This window comes from Polyodon spathula, chromosome 22, assembly GCF_017654505.1.
Source record: "Polyodon spathula isolate WHYD16114869_AA chromosome 22, ASM1765450v1, whole genome shotgun sequence".
Classification (NCBI taxonomy): Eukaryota; Metazoa; Chordata; class Actinopteri; order Acipenseriformes; family Polyodontidae; genus Polyodon; species Polyodon spathula.
This window is the reverse complement of record NC_054555.1, coordinates 6,701,986-6,716,196: the sequence shown is the minus strand read 5'-3', so window position 1 is coordinate 6,716,196 and position 14,211 is coordinate 6,701,986. Positions and strand designations below refer to the sequence as shown.

General features: G+C 38.1%; 1 protein-coding gene across 4 annotated transcripts in view; it reads left to right on the top strand.

Moving 5' to 3' along the window:
• Positions 1-14,211, top strand: part of LOC121297401 (serine/threonine-protein phosphatase 2A 55 kDa regulatory subunit B beta isoform-like) — an 86,957-nt gene that overhangs the window by 64,204 nt on the left and 8,542 nt on the right. For all 4 annotated transcript variants that reach the window (XM_041223716.1, XM_041223715.1, XM_041223717.1 and 1 more), the window contains 5 exons: positions 1,976-2,073; positions 2,787-2,952; positions 3,846-3,958; positions 13,015-13,192; positions 13,731-13,895. In XM_041223716.1, coding sequence (XP_041079650.1) covers positions 1,976-2,073; positions 2,787-2,952; positions 3,846-3,958; positions 13,015-13,192; positions 13,731-13,895 — 720 coding nt within the window. The remainder of the gene's footprint in view (positions 1-1,975; positions 2,074-2,786; positions 2,953-3,845; positions 3,959-13,014; positions 13,193-13,730; positions 13,896-14,211) is intronic.

Below are 14,211 nucleotides of genomic sequence, written 5' to 3'. Positions count from 1 at the left end.
TGAGTTTGATACTACATTCCATGATTTTTATTCAAAGAAAAGGAGCATATTGCGAATGATGGACGATGCACTTAATTTTGACAACCTAATATCATTAATTTGTTGTTTTATGATGAATATGTAGATGTCCCAATATTTCAGTGTGCAATGAAGATTGGCTCACAGTGTCTGTTTAGTCCCCCCCGTCCCCGTCCCCCCCCCAGCAGTGCCCATCAGAGTGCTCAAAATGGATCTGGGAAGGAGGGACAGTGCTGTGATCCCAAATTTTTCAGGTTTTGTAGTATTTCACACTAATTGATTCAAAGTCAGTAAATTATACGGATAAGTGTATCAGTTGTTCTCTCTCAAAAAAAGACTAAAAAGACAAAGATCTGGGTTTTGTAGTCATTTGGTCAAATCCCTGGTTAAACAGAATGCCTACCATGAACAAAACAGAGTTGCTTAATAGTGAATGAACCAGTTTTTCCTGGTAAAAAAAAGCATACACTGTAAAGCAATAATGCTAAGCTGTTGGCAGCAGTGGACTGCAGGGAAGAGGTTGGTAAGGTTGGCATCTGGTGTAAAAGAGATGTGGTCTCTTATCATGTCTATGGGTGCCAGTCTCAATCTGACCACAGAGCACAATCATCTTCTTCTTTTGCTGCCGTACAAGTTAGATTGCTCTACGAAGCATACTTTTATACTACATGGAAGCTATCCAAAGAGGTCTGGATCTGGTCTTTTGAGGTTGTCATCTAAGATAAAAGTGCTGTACGTGCAATGACAGAATAACTCTTTGTTGCTTGTGTGCAATAAATATATATAGTTTGCTCAGAGGCATGACATTGATAGTAAGCTAGTTTATTTAAGCAGTGACCCTGGTTGCATGTGTTGTGTTCTCAGAACCAGACATGTGACTTTTAGTCTTTGCGGTTGCATTCCATTAATCTAGTAATCCATTGTCCTCATTTCTGTCAGGTGGCGTTAATTAAACATTCGATTTTGCCCTAGTTTTGCAATGCTGTTTAGTATAATAAAACATAGGCAGGAAGAGCAAAAAAATAATCTATTGCAAATGAATTAATTCTTCCTGTGACGTGATCTGCTGTCACATTGATGTCATGTTAATTTCCGGGACCTTGTCATGCTTACTGAACATGAATGGAGTATGCACGTTATTGCCTGGATCCCCTGTTCTCAATAGCACCATAGTACGGTGCAATTATAACACTATGAGTTCTAAATTGGTGTAATTAGACCCATTGAAGTTGTTTGTGAATTTGCATATCAATAAAGCAGTGTGAGAAATGTTGTGACTGATTATACTGTCCTGACACAGTTGAAAGGTCATTAACAGAAATGGTCAAATTAGAATGGTCTTCTTCCATTTGTGGTACTTATTAGCCCAATGAACTGTTGTAAGCACAGACATCATTCTGAAAAATATATTTGAATGAGACAAGTCAAGTTGCATTATGTGTTTGGAGAAATGTGAAACAATTCATCTTAGTTTTAAAAGACAAAGTCAAAACTTATTATTATTGCTTGAGTGTTGCATTGTTGAAAATAAAATTGTTTTATTTATTTTTTATGCCTGAAATTCAATAAAAAAACAATTTGTCTTAGTGGTGGTAACATCTTGTGTGTGGAAATACAATTGCATGGTTAATAATGTTGTCCAGATACCAAACACATAATAATAATAATAATAATAATAACAATAATAATAATAATAATAATAATAATAATAACAATAACAATAACAATAACAATAACAATAATAATAATAATAAAGTATAGAATAATGAGTAATGGTTCTTAAACCACATAATACAATCTGTACTCTGCTATTTTTAGTTATTAAACATGAATCATTTTACGTAGCACACAACCTAAAAAAGAAAAAAAAAAACTAATTTCATATGATGAATTTAAAATGGCCAGACATTTTCCTCTTTCTCTGCTAACAAATTGCATATTTTCTTTTGTCTTTCAGCTGACATAATCTCCACTGTCGAATTTGACCACACAGGAGAGTTGCTCGCGACAGGGGACAAGGGAGGGCGCGTGGTAATATTCCAGCGAGAGCAGGAGGTAAGTGGCACAGAATGTCAAACCCCAGTTTTGTTTTCTTTTGAAGTAGCTTCAAGCTGGCTCCTAATCCTCCCCTATAGAACAGATTGTCTGCCTGCGTCGCCTTCACAACAAATAACTGTCGGCCTGCTGAGTAAAAAGTCTTTATGTTAATGCGTTTGTTATTGATTTGCAGACTTCCCGAGGTCTAACCCAGCCCTGATTTTGGAATTGGCTTTTTAAGGCTTGTTAGAGGGATGTTTAATACACTGTCATCTTTTCGTTTTGCTACACGAATGAAACTGTTTGGCCTGTTTAATCATCTAGTCAGACATTTGTAAAAGGGCTGCCTCTCGGATGTTTTGTTTTATATATGCAAAATCCTAGTCTAGTTGTATTTTGTCTGTTATATATTTCTTCCTTCTGCTTTTCTATTTTCGGTAAAAATAAGTAATAAGCATTTCTTGTAAATGATTGAGCTGGAAGAGTCCGGGATACAGTCTATAACATAAAGACAGTTCTCAGCATGTTATTAGGTTAATTTTATTTTCATTTGCATTTTCTATAACATTTTGACAATGAAGTAAGTGTTTTCTTGCATCATGGGAAACACACAGCAGCCGAAGGCTACACTGACCTCAGGTGCATACGAGTTCCAATGTAGGACCTTCGATGCAGGAGCCAGTGTCATTGTATTGTATTTCATTGTCTCTCTCTTGCTGTTTCCTATTAAGAGTAAAAACCAGCCTCACAGAAGAGGGGAGTACAATGTCTACAGTACCTTTCAGAGCCATGAGCCAGAGTTCGATTACCTGAAGAGCTTGGAGATCGAAGAGAAGATCAACAAAATCAGGTGGCTTCCTCAGCAGAATGCTGCATACTTCCTGCTGTCCACAAACGGTACGTTACAGACAGTTCTGCCACTAGCGCTGCTACACATGCTCCTTTAGAGTTTCTCTGTGAGCCCTTCCATTCCATATCTACACAGTGATGAGGTTACTGTATAGTTCTATAGAAGCTAGTTTAGTAGTCATCAGAACATGCCAAAATGGTCAAACTCTGGAAGATAAGTGAACGAGATTAAAGATAGGGAGGTTATAATCTCAAGGGTGAAGTTGTTTGCATCCCACTGCAGCAGGGCTGTCCAGTCACAGTCCTGAAGGACCATTCCGCTCCAAGTTTAACAGGTAATATGAGAGAATTAACTACTTCAGGGTCTGAATGGAGGTTTACTTGGTTCAATTAAACAACTTAGAACAAGTTGGAACCAAGACCAGGAGTGGAGCTGTGGACACCCCAGCACTACAGTAAGGCTGACTTTAGACAGGCTGAGTAAGCAGAGTTGTCTAATCCAGTCTTCAGAAGACATTAAATGTCCAGACCAACTAAACCAGGGCCATTAGTCTAGGTATTTGTTCTGACTATACCCTAAATTACTCAGTTGTACCAGTTAAACTATTTTCTGTGTCATGCTCAGTTCACTCTTTAATTCATAACCTATAAATGGAGGCTGTGTGGTCCAGTGGTTAGAGAAACGGGCTTATAGTCATGAGGTTCCTGGTTCAAATCCTAGCTCAGCCACTGACCCTAAGCAAGTCATTTAACCTGCTTATGCTTTGGGGTGAGACATTGTTGTAAGTGACTCTACAGCTGATTCATAGTTCACACACCCTCTAGTCTCTTTAAGTCACCTTAGGTAAAGGCATCTAGTAAATAAGCAAATAATAATTAACCTTGAGAGTTGTGCACCCCTGGTTATAAATCTAATATTTCATTTCAATGTTTCTCTTCAGATAAAACAGTCAAACTCTGGAAGATAAGTGAAAGAGATAAAAGACCAGAAGGTTATAATCTCAAGGATGACGATGGCAGAATTCGAGATCCTTCCACAATCACAACGCTACGGGTAAGGCAGCATTTTTTTCATGCTTAGACATTCATTATATATGTGCACAAGGAAAAGGCTCTTCTTTTATTGCATCTTTCAGTTTTTCCCTTCTTAATACAAATCCATTATGTTTGTTAATGCAGAACAACTTTTAGTTTGCATGGCCTGACAAGCTACATAAATTTTGAAAGACCAGTTTGTCCTCTTGAAACATTTTTTTTTTTTTGGCTTCAGGGTTATGTATTATTATTATTATTATTATTATTATTATTATTATTATTATTATTATTATTATTATTAGTATTATTATTATCCCTATGTTCTGTACTGATTCCCAGGGATATACAAGTACTGTTCCACAGGGGTGTAAAGGGTTAATAGGGACATGATGTGCAGCGGGAGGAATTCGGTAGGCATGACCTTGGCTTTACATATACACATGTCTTGAAGGACAGCCCCCCCCTGAGTGCTGTGCTATGGTTTTGGTAGATGGAGCAGGTCCAGATTTTTCCAAGGCACAATTCAAATCTGTTACTTTTGGTCCAGAGGTCAGCTGTTCATCTGTGCAGCCAACCTCACTCACTATGGTGTCTGCCTATTTATAAAGACAGTTGAATTACAATTCAAGTCACACAGGACCATTAAAAAAGAATATATGAATACTATTTAGTTTGTTTTTTTTGTTTGTTTGTTTTTTTACTAAAATGTAGTAATTGTATATAAAAACATGTTTTGTAAGCTACTCCAATTTGTGAACGGAGAAAAACACCAACTCATTTTTACAAAACTGGAACCAATTCATGAGGGTCTTTTTTAATAATCTAAACAGTGTTGGATCTAAGCAGCCTCTCTCTTTAATCCAGCTGTGGTTTTCCCCACTTGGATGTTTACTGACCCACTTATCAGCATTGCAAAAAATCAAACGCTGCACATTTTAGAGCTGCGGAATTAAGATCTGCTACTGTTTAAATTAGGGGTGGCCAGGCCTTTGTTGCAGCCCTGTTCTAGATTTTTTTAATTCAACCAATTAAACTTCCATCCAGACCCTGAAGTAGTTCATTCTCTCATTGTACCGCTGTTTTAAAAATCTGATGAAAAAATACCTCCACTGCACCTTATTGCCAGATCAAGAACTAAACTGAACACAGGATTTCCAGAGAAGAAAGCTCCCTATTCTGTGATTTGCTTTAAACAGTCAAGTTGATTCCAGCGGTGCTGTGTCTCTGTTGGTATTTAAATGGTTGTTTTTTTGTAAACCGACATCTAATTGAGTATTACATGCTACCTGTTTTAAAAATCAGCAATATTTAATTCAGACGAAAAACTGAAAAAAGCCATTTCCGCTGCATGAACAGTCAGAAACTGTAAAAATCTACGTGGTGTACAAACATAGCAGTGAGAATATTACAGGCACCTAATTCAATCTGAGGCAGTGTTCTGTGCGCACACGCACACGCACACACACACACACACACACACCAGCTGCCCTAATAATACCTGTCAATAACAATTATTTCAAAGTGTTATTTTAATTGATAATACTTTCAGTTAAGGGAGACAAAGGTATATTTAACAGTAGCTTTGACTACTGTCTCCATTAGCCAAAACTGATTGTGTCTTTTTAATATGTTACTCTGGTAACTGTGTCTGATTTTAACAGATGCTAATACCTACACACTACAATATCTAGATCATTGTTTGCTGTAGTTTGACAATGGTTCTTAGTGTACAGTTTACAGGTAATTTGACTATGTAGAAATGTTTCAATTTAATAAGAATTTATGTTAGTGTAATTTATAAATTAAACCGAGAAAACAAAGTAGGGAATATATAAGCAATCACAATCATTGTACATTGATTATTAATGTTTTTTTATCAAGAGGAATTCAATAGTGTAGAGAACCTGTTATTTTAAAGTTACCTGCCTTGTATTTCCTACCTACTGTGTGTTACTTTAAACATGCTGAGTACTCTTTAGAGATCAATGTAGACAGTTCCTTGTCACACCAAACGTTATCTGAAAACAAATCAAACATGTTGACCACCCTTTTACTATATATAGACTCAATATATCAGACAGGTTGTAATAGAGCTGCATTACTTACTAGCTAGCAATATTATTAGCCAGTAATATTTACAATGCATTTCTGTTGCTTGCTTCTTGTCTGTATCTTTTGGTGTGTGATCTTGTTAAAATAGCGAGGAAGATTCACTTTTCTATTAAATTCGGATCTATAATCGCATTTTACAGTGTTAAGCAGCAGAGATGACAGATGGTCTACTTTTCTGTCAGACAGCTAGCCAATGACTGTCATCAGCCCAGTCTGATGAGTGATAGAAGTGTTCACAAGGGTGACGGCCATGAATAGCATTAGTGATGCTCTGTGCAGATGCTCCGTTGATGTGGTTAGGTGTATTTATAGTACTGAACCCATTTCTAGAATCATTGTGTTGATGTATCCCTGAGTTGTTACCACTGCTCCCTTCTCTGTTCTGCAGAAGATCATTAAACCTGGAGAATATAGCACAAGGACCGTGATGTATGTCTCAAGCCTGCAAAAATCCCATTTGGAACGTGAAATTTATGTGTGGAAAAACGTGAATTTATCACACCACGCAGGCTGGAGGTGGAAGCGCCTTTGTGGAATGGAATGTACCTTCTGTAAATCTGTGGGATTTAATAATAAACACAGCTTTTAATTCTAGCTCCTGCTTTTTGTAAAACTCTTAAAGTATGCATGCTTAATTCTCGCAAGTCAAGCAATTAATTATGGTCTTTATGTTTTTTTTTTTTCTTGTTCCATTTCTAGACTAATAAAAGCTATATGGAGATTCTAAATAAAAAATAAAAAGCCTTAGCCTTCTATCTACTAAAACAAGTTGCGTGCAATTCTAATATGGAGACGCTGGAGGTGTAAGAAATATATGGTCCTACGCAGGTTAATATACTGCTGGAGGGCAGGTTGGAATAGAAAGGTGACAGTGGTGAGGCAAGTTTCCAGATTTTAGCTACACTGGGCAGCAGGGGGTGGCTTTTTTTAATGACAAGATGAGGGTTTATCCACATGGGTTGAGAATACTATCTCCCCATGGCGAGTGAAGTCAGTGTTTGCACGCAGCAGATACTGTACAGCAGGACCTGCGCCTGCTTTACACACACGTCTGCTCTCAATACTGAGGCTCTACAGGGACACACGTGGGAAATGGTTACTGTACTAGGCAGCAATTTCAAAAGCAAGAAGCAGGACAGTAAATGAGGTTTAAACCCTGTCCTCATTTTTTTTATCTCATGTTATTTGTTCAGTTTTAGATCATTTTTGCTATGTCTTTGCTGCACATGCCGCTAATCTTCTTTATATAGCCCTTGATTCCTCTGCATTTCATGTGACATTTGGGATTGAAATTGCTGTGCATTCACCAAAGGCTCTAAGGTACCAGGCTTAAAAGCTCACACGGCACTGTATAGCTGTCAGAGCTTCATGGTGTAATAAAACACTCATGTGATAAAGCAGCCATGTCAGTGTGCATGCATGACATATGAAAAGTCACTGCAGCTAAGCCAGGCGACCCATTTCACATGTGCTATAAGAAGGGACTTATTTTTAATCTTCTGAAGCGTTGGATAGAAAGAGCAGAGGATTTACCCTCTGTTTAAGAGTAGTGCTTATGAGACTGGAATGCCAAATGAGCTAGCTGTGTTATTGGCTTACAGTGGAAAGGAAAACAGACCAGTAGAAAGCTTATATTTTTAATTGTAGTGCTAACACAGGCTATGTAATATTACGTTAGATCCGTTTGATTATTGCTGTAATAGTTTTTGTTATTGCCAGGGTTCTTGATACAGCTGCCCCTTTGCAAGGCTATGGTTGTATTTTTTGCCTTTGTTTTTCAATCAGAAAACTGTCCGTTCATACAGTATTTGAATTACTGACCCTTATTGTGTTATTATTATTTAGTTTAACCGGAATATTGAACCTTAGACAGATTCCTAATTACTGTAATGGTGTCTAAATTAGAGGACATGCCTAAGAATTACCTGCCCCAGCATACTGACTAAAATCTATTGATCCGTAAATGCAAATAACTTATTGCAAGCTTGTTTTAACAGCCTTAGAATTTTATAATGAAAAGTGTAAAGGGTAAACTTGTATTAAGTTCTCCAATGCAAGTCCTTGGTGGAATGGGGAACTTCACGCAAAAGACAGCGTGAACCTTTCTTCTGTAGAATTGTCCCAGGGTGTCAGGATCATCAGATCTTTTCCAGGCACTGTGGGATTTTCAATATCCCAAAATAGAGTAAGATTGAAGTAAAAAAAAAAAAAAAAAACATGTGTGAAGGAAATACAGTAACCCAGTACATTTTGTATTGAAAATTTTCAAATAGAATATTATAACATGCAAGATGATAAAACATAAAACATTGTTTGTAGCATCTTGAAACAAAGGTCTGGAATCTATAATGTGTTTTAAAAGAATACTGTAAGACAGAGTACTGGAGGGGCCTCCCGAGTGGCACATCTAGTAAAGGTGCTCCGCGTGGAGTGCAGGATGCGCCCTATAGACTGGAGATCACAGATTCGAATCCAGGCTATGTCATTGCCGACCGGGACCGGGAGCTCCCAGGGGGCGGCGCACAATTGTCCGAGCGCCACCTGGGTAAGGAGGGCTTAGGTCGGCAGGGCAATCCATGGTTCACCACGCACCAGCAACCCATGGGGCTAATAGGGCTGCAGTGGAGTCATTGAGATCTGTGTTGTCCTCAGGCACTATAGGTCTGACAGGTTCGCTGTGGATCCGTAGTGCGAAAAAAGACGGCTAGGCAGGGACATGTTTTGGAGGACGCGTGTGTCAGCAACTGTTTGCCAAGTTGCCTGGGGGTTGCAGCGGTGAACCGGAATTAATAACAACACAATTGGCAATTCTAAATTGGGGAGAAAAATGGGGTAAAAATCATTGGAAACGACTAGATTAAAATAAATAAATAAATAAATAAATAAATAATAAAAAACTGAAAAAAAACAGCATACCATGTTTCAGGAATTCATGTCGGTCTCATGTAGATAATGTGGAAAAAAACAGCACTAGGGATACTACTGCTTGTGATTTTTAGGACAAAGTGGTTGCCGTTCTGTTGAGTCAAAGAAAAAGTCTCAAGTTTGCTGTCCACAAGGTCTGCCTACGGCCTTGATTAACAGTCGTACATGCACAGCAAAAAAAAATAGTAGAAAAGAGCCATATTCTACGCACAATTCACCCATATGAAATCAAATTAACCTCTGCTATGTTGCTTGTATTGCTCTTGACCAGGATCGCCCCTTGTAGGATTATTCTTGTTCATACATTTCCAGTAGCATTACACTTTAGTCAGGCTGGCCCTGCCCTGCGCTTAACATTACTGTTGGAGTGATGTGCAGCATGAAATGAAAACCACACAGCCAATCTGTGTTCTGTGCCATTGCATTGTTTTGTTTCCTGGAGGATATAGATCTAGATATTGATATAGATGTTGATTTACCACAAGTTTTAGTTGCATATTCCTTTTGATTCCATAATTTTTTTATGTTTGCATGTTTGTGCAACAGTACACACAGCAGAACACAGTCATTTACGGCAAGAAAGTGATTGGGAACAGTTGAGAAGGTTAGGTTTGTAAGCCGTACAGATTTGTTCATGTTGTGCTTCGTCCTTATCTTCTGCTGGTCTTCATCTGGCTCAAAGCAGATATTGTTACCGCCAACCCCCACCAAGATGTCAAGGATGCTGTCATTACTCATGACTGGAAATAACAAAAAGGTTTTAACTGGCCCAAGTGCAAAAAGGCTTTCAGATCAGCTCTCTTGTCATTAGCATCTGTGTCAAGTTGCACACATTCGATTTAGTATTGATGTGACATTTAACGAAGGGTCTGGGTTTGATGTCCATGTCCACTGAAAGTGTGTACATCCATAGAAACAGGCTTTGGGGGGTAATTAGTCACTGCCAGCTTTTAGAGAAAATCACCATGGCACCAGTGATCAGCTAGGTTGACGGGAGTGTTTTTTAATGTCAATGATGGTTATATATTTGGGTGTACGATACTGAACTGATTTGGGCTTTATTGCATTGGTTTACTCATTTGTTTGTTACACACAAGGCATTGGGTCTGTTCAGCAGGGAACACTGAACAAGACGGTTTGCATTTCTTCTCATCTTTAGCAGCAAATTACTAAAAAATGTCAGCAATCACTGAATATGCTTCGTTCATTTCACTGTTTTGGTTGTGTTGATGTGGATTATTGAGATTACAGAAATTTCAAACAGGAGATGAAGCATGCACAATTCAAAAGTCAGCTCATTTAGAATGTAAAGGAATCATTCAAATTGAATTAAATAAAACAAAGCAGAATGCAATGTATTAATATTAATGTAATCTTGAAAAGCACCTAGTGTCCTCTAAATGTGAATTAAAATCCAATTAAGACATTTTTAAAAGCTTAAAAGGGTTTTTTTTTTTTTTTTTTTTTTTTTTTGTACTCCTAAAACCAATTTTAAATGTGCCTCTAAATAGCGTCCCATATGTTTAGTGATTTATGACACATCTATCGTAGTATCCTGCTAATTTGCAAAATTATGTTCTTTAATCGTTGATTTGAGATGAACATTTTGGGCATGATGTGCAATTAAAATACAAATCAAACTGGCTGGTTGTAAATTGAGTGAACCTGAGCATTGTAAAATATCTTGAAGGGAGATGAGACCGGCTCTGAAGAACAATACCACAGTGGCTATCAAACTTCATAAGCCTACAGCTCTAAATGCTATCCTTAGCTTTTTGAAAATAGTTAATCATGTGCAATTTACTGATACAGATTCAGAGTTACTTTGTCTTTAAAGCAGCAGCTGGTATTCTCAGCGTTTTGACTAATTATATAGGTGTATAATATATGTCATCACGGTGTTTGCCTGGAGGCAGAGGTTGAAATCTGTGTTTAAGTTCGGTTTGCTCAAGTTGTTCAGAATATTTTTTTTAATTCAGATTACCATTAATAATTCCAGCTGTAATTCAAATGTAGTTTTGGTACAGTATGGCTTATGTCAGATGGGATTCATTGGCATATATAACTGTAATATTACGCACCATGGATCCAGCAATGTTGAGATTTGAATACTGACTTACTGCATGAACAGTAACAAAGCCCTGTTCCTCTACAGCATTCCTACCCTAGCTTTAGCTGCTGCTTAATTCAATTTACCAGGGATTCTTTTGAGCGTTTTTCATGGAAATTATTACAATTACCATATTAAACAGTAAAACTGTCTAGAATATGGATTCTGTTGGATCAGCTCTGTCATTGTGGATGGAATAGCAGATTGCTGCCTAGCTGTTGGTGCTTGTCAAGTCTCTAGTTGTTCAAAGCTTAGAGTGTTTGCAGTGCCTGACACACTATACAAGCACCATTGTTTAAAAGGGAATAATATTCCTGCAGCACAAAAAAAAGGTAGACAGCGGCACATCACATTTAACATTCATGGGAATCCTGAAGTCTTTTATCCTGGAACTGACTTGGGCACCTTATTGTAAGGAAAGGAAAGCTACATTCCCTGCAGAGAGAAGGGCACCTACAGTACTTTCAAAATGATCACTGGTAAGAAGTTTTAAATGGCATCTTAACTTCAATTATAGTTCTGGCAACTGCAGAAAGAGAGGTGCTCAGTGCTGAGGTCAGTTACTTGGAAGCAGTTTGAGGAAAATGTCATCCTTTAAACAACTCCTTGAGATCACTGCCTTAGGCTTTACCCTAATATTGTACCATGCCATTTGCTGTATGGATTCTCTGTGTAATAAAGTGTCATGTTCAAAATGACATATTGCATGGCTAGAACAGAATCCAATTATATGCTACAAATAACAAAAAATATATAGCATTAAAGCTCAGTAACTTCAGCATCATTCTATTTTTGTGAAATAAGTAAGCTTGTATGAAACCTCTTATAGCCCTCGCTGGTGGATGGATTGCTTTGTATTGCTTTTCTGTGTATAGAGTGCGATGGATTCGATTTGCCACATTTTAGAAGGGCTCCCCAAATACACATTTTTCAATTTTTTTTTATTTTTTTTTTTTTATTAAAAACTGGATAGCAGCAATCACAAGTGAAATATGACTGGAGTCATCTGTACAGTATTTGATATTAAAACGTGTGTCAACACTTCTTGACAGTGTTGTGTAGAAGCTGTTTTTCAATGAGGTGCTACTTTCTTAATGAGGTGCATGTAGTTACTGCATGGTTCAGTAGTTTGCCATAAGTAAGGATACCTCACAAATATACTTTTATTCAAAATATTTAAATGTGTAACACTAGAAATAGGGAATATTCCTCAAAAATTGCGTATAAAATACATGACAATATGAAGATGTTGTAGTTTTTCTTTCCAAATCATCTATGGATGGAGTAAGATACATGTTTTAAATCAACATCAAACATTGATTCTGTACAACTGTTTCGTGCCTGTAACAATCATAGAGAAATGCTGAAAAAACAGAGCTACAAAGCAATATGTTTTAAAGTTTGAACCATTAACTTTTCTGTTATGTCTTTGTGACTCATGCGGTTAACGTGCCAGAGCCTGTCCCCACACAGATGAGTAAAGCTTGGCTGTCGTCAATGATGAATCACTGAATTTGTCTGCAAAGCAGACACATCACAGCTTGGGCCCTGAGCCAGTATATTCCATGTTCTGGTGTCTCTCGACCCCGATTGTCAACTCCTGTTCCCTGCAGCTGTGCCCGAGAAGCACCAGGGCCTGCACACTGACACACACTGACAGACCCACTCAGGAAATACAGAGCAGAAGACGTTGTTTCATTAAGGGCAATTAAAGAAACCTCTTAGAGTGTAGTTCAGGCCACCCACCGACTTGGTGTCACATCCAGAATGTGCACTAGAAGAGCCATATGAATAGCCAGTGGCTCTGTATCACAGTGAAGTGAAACACTAATGCTGTTGAACCCATCTGCTCATTACAGTATAGGCAGGCGCAGTGTGTTTTAAAGTGTGATTTCTGAAGGCTTCTTGTTTGACCTCTGCTCCTACAGGTACCTGTACTGCAGCCCATGGACCTCATGGTTGAAGCCACACCCAGGAGGGTATTTGCCAATGCACACACATATCACATCAACTCCATATCCGTCAACAGCGACTACGAGACCTACATGTCTGCGGATGACTTGAGGATCAATCTGTGGAATCTGGAAATAACCAACAGGAGCTTTAGTATCCTTTTGCATTTTTCAAAAAGCAAAATCATTTATGTACTGGGAATGCCTGTGGAGTAGATCAGACTTCAGTTTTAAGTCTCATCCAAAGGTCAGCGGCACCTTTTACAATAAGTTACCTCCTAACACAATCAAATGGTCTTACTTCTCACCTCTCATCTCAGGTGTAGTGTAATCATTGCCCAGCCAATAATCAATCAAAAAAAAAAATCTATTTGAAAGGGGTACACTGTTACTGTAATTACTGGTATAAAATGTTATTGATATAAAGCACTGGGTATACAGTACAGTGTTTATCAATGGCAAGCCCTGTGTTTTGTGTAACCATCACTGTAAATACACATGTCTGTATGCTGCAGTAGAACTAATGTTTAAAAGGAGGTATAACTGCATTTTTTTTATAAGAATGAATTATATATATATATTTTATATTTGTAGTGTGGCAATAGAGGCCCGTGCTGAATGAAGCACAAGCTGCATGTCTTGCACATGAACTCTGCTGGTTTCGTTTTGTTTCCTGACCTCACTGTGTCCAGATATTGTCGATATAAAGCCTGCCAACATGGAGGAGCTGACAGAGGTGATCACGGCCGCAGAGTTCCACCCCAGCCAGTGCAACGCCTTCGTCTACAGCAGCAGCAAGGGCACCATCCGGCTGTGTGACATGAGAGCATTGGCGCTGTGCGACAAGCACTCCAAATGTAAGGCTTTTTAGTTGTTTTCTTTTTCATGATCGCTTTATTAACAAAAAATGCCAACCGCTGGCTAGATGTTGAACACCTTTATTGGTGCCAAGTTTACTTTAGTGTCATCCCTGCACTTATTAGCGTACTTGACTTGAATGCCTGTTCAGATAATTGCCTTTCCAGTTTTCTTTGGACCTGGGTTCCAATTTAAAAACATTTGATGGTAGCACAACATTGAGAAATTCTGGAAATTATGTTTATACAAAATTCACATTTCTTTGAAACGTTTTTGCTGTAAACACTTACAAAACCTGTAAGAAACAAGCTATTA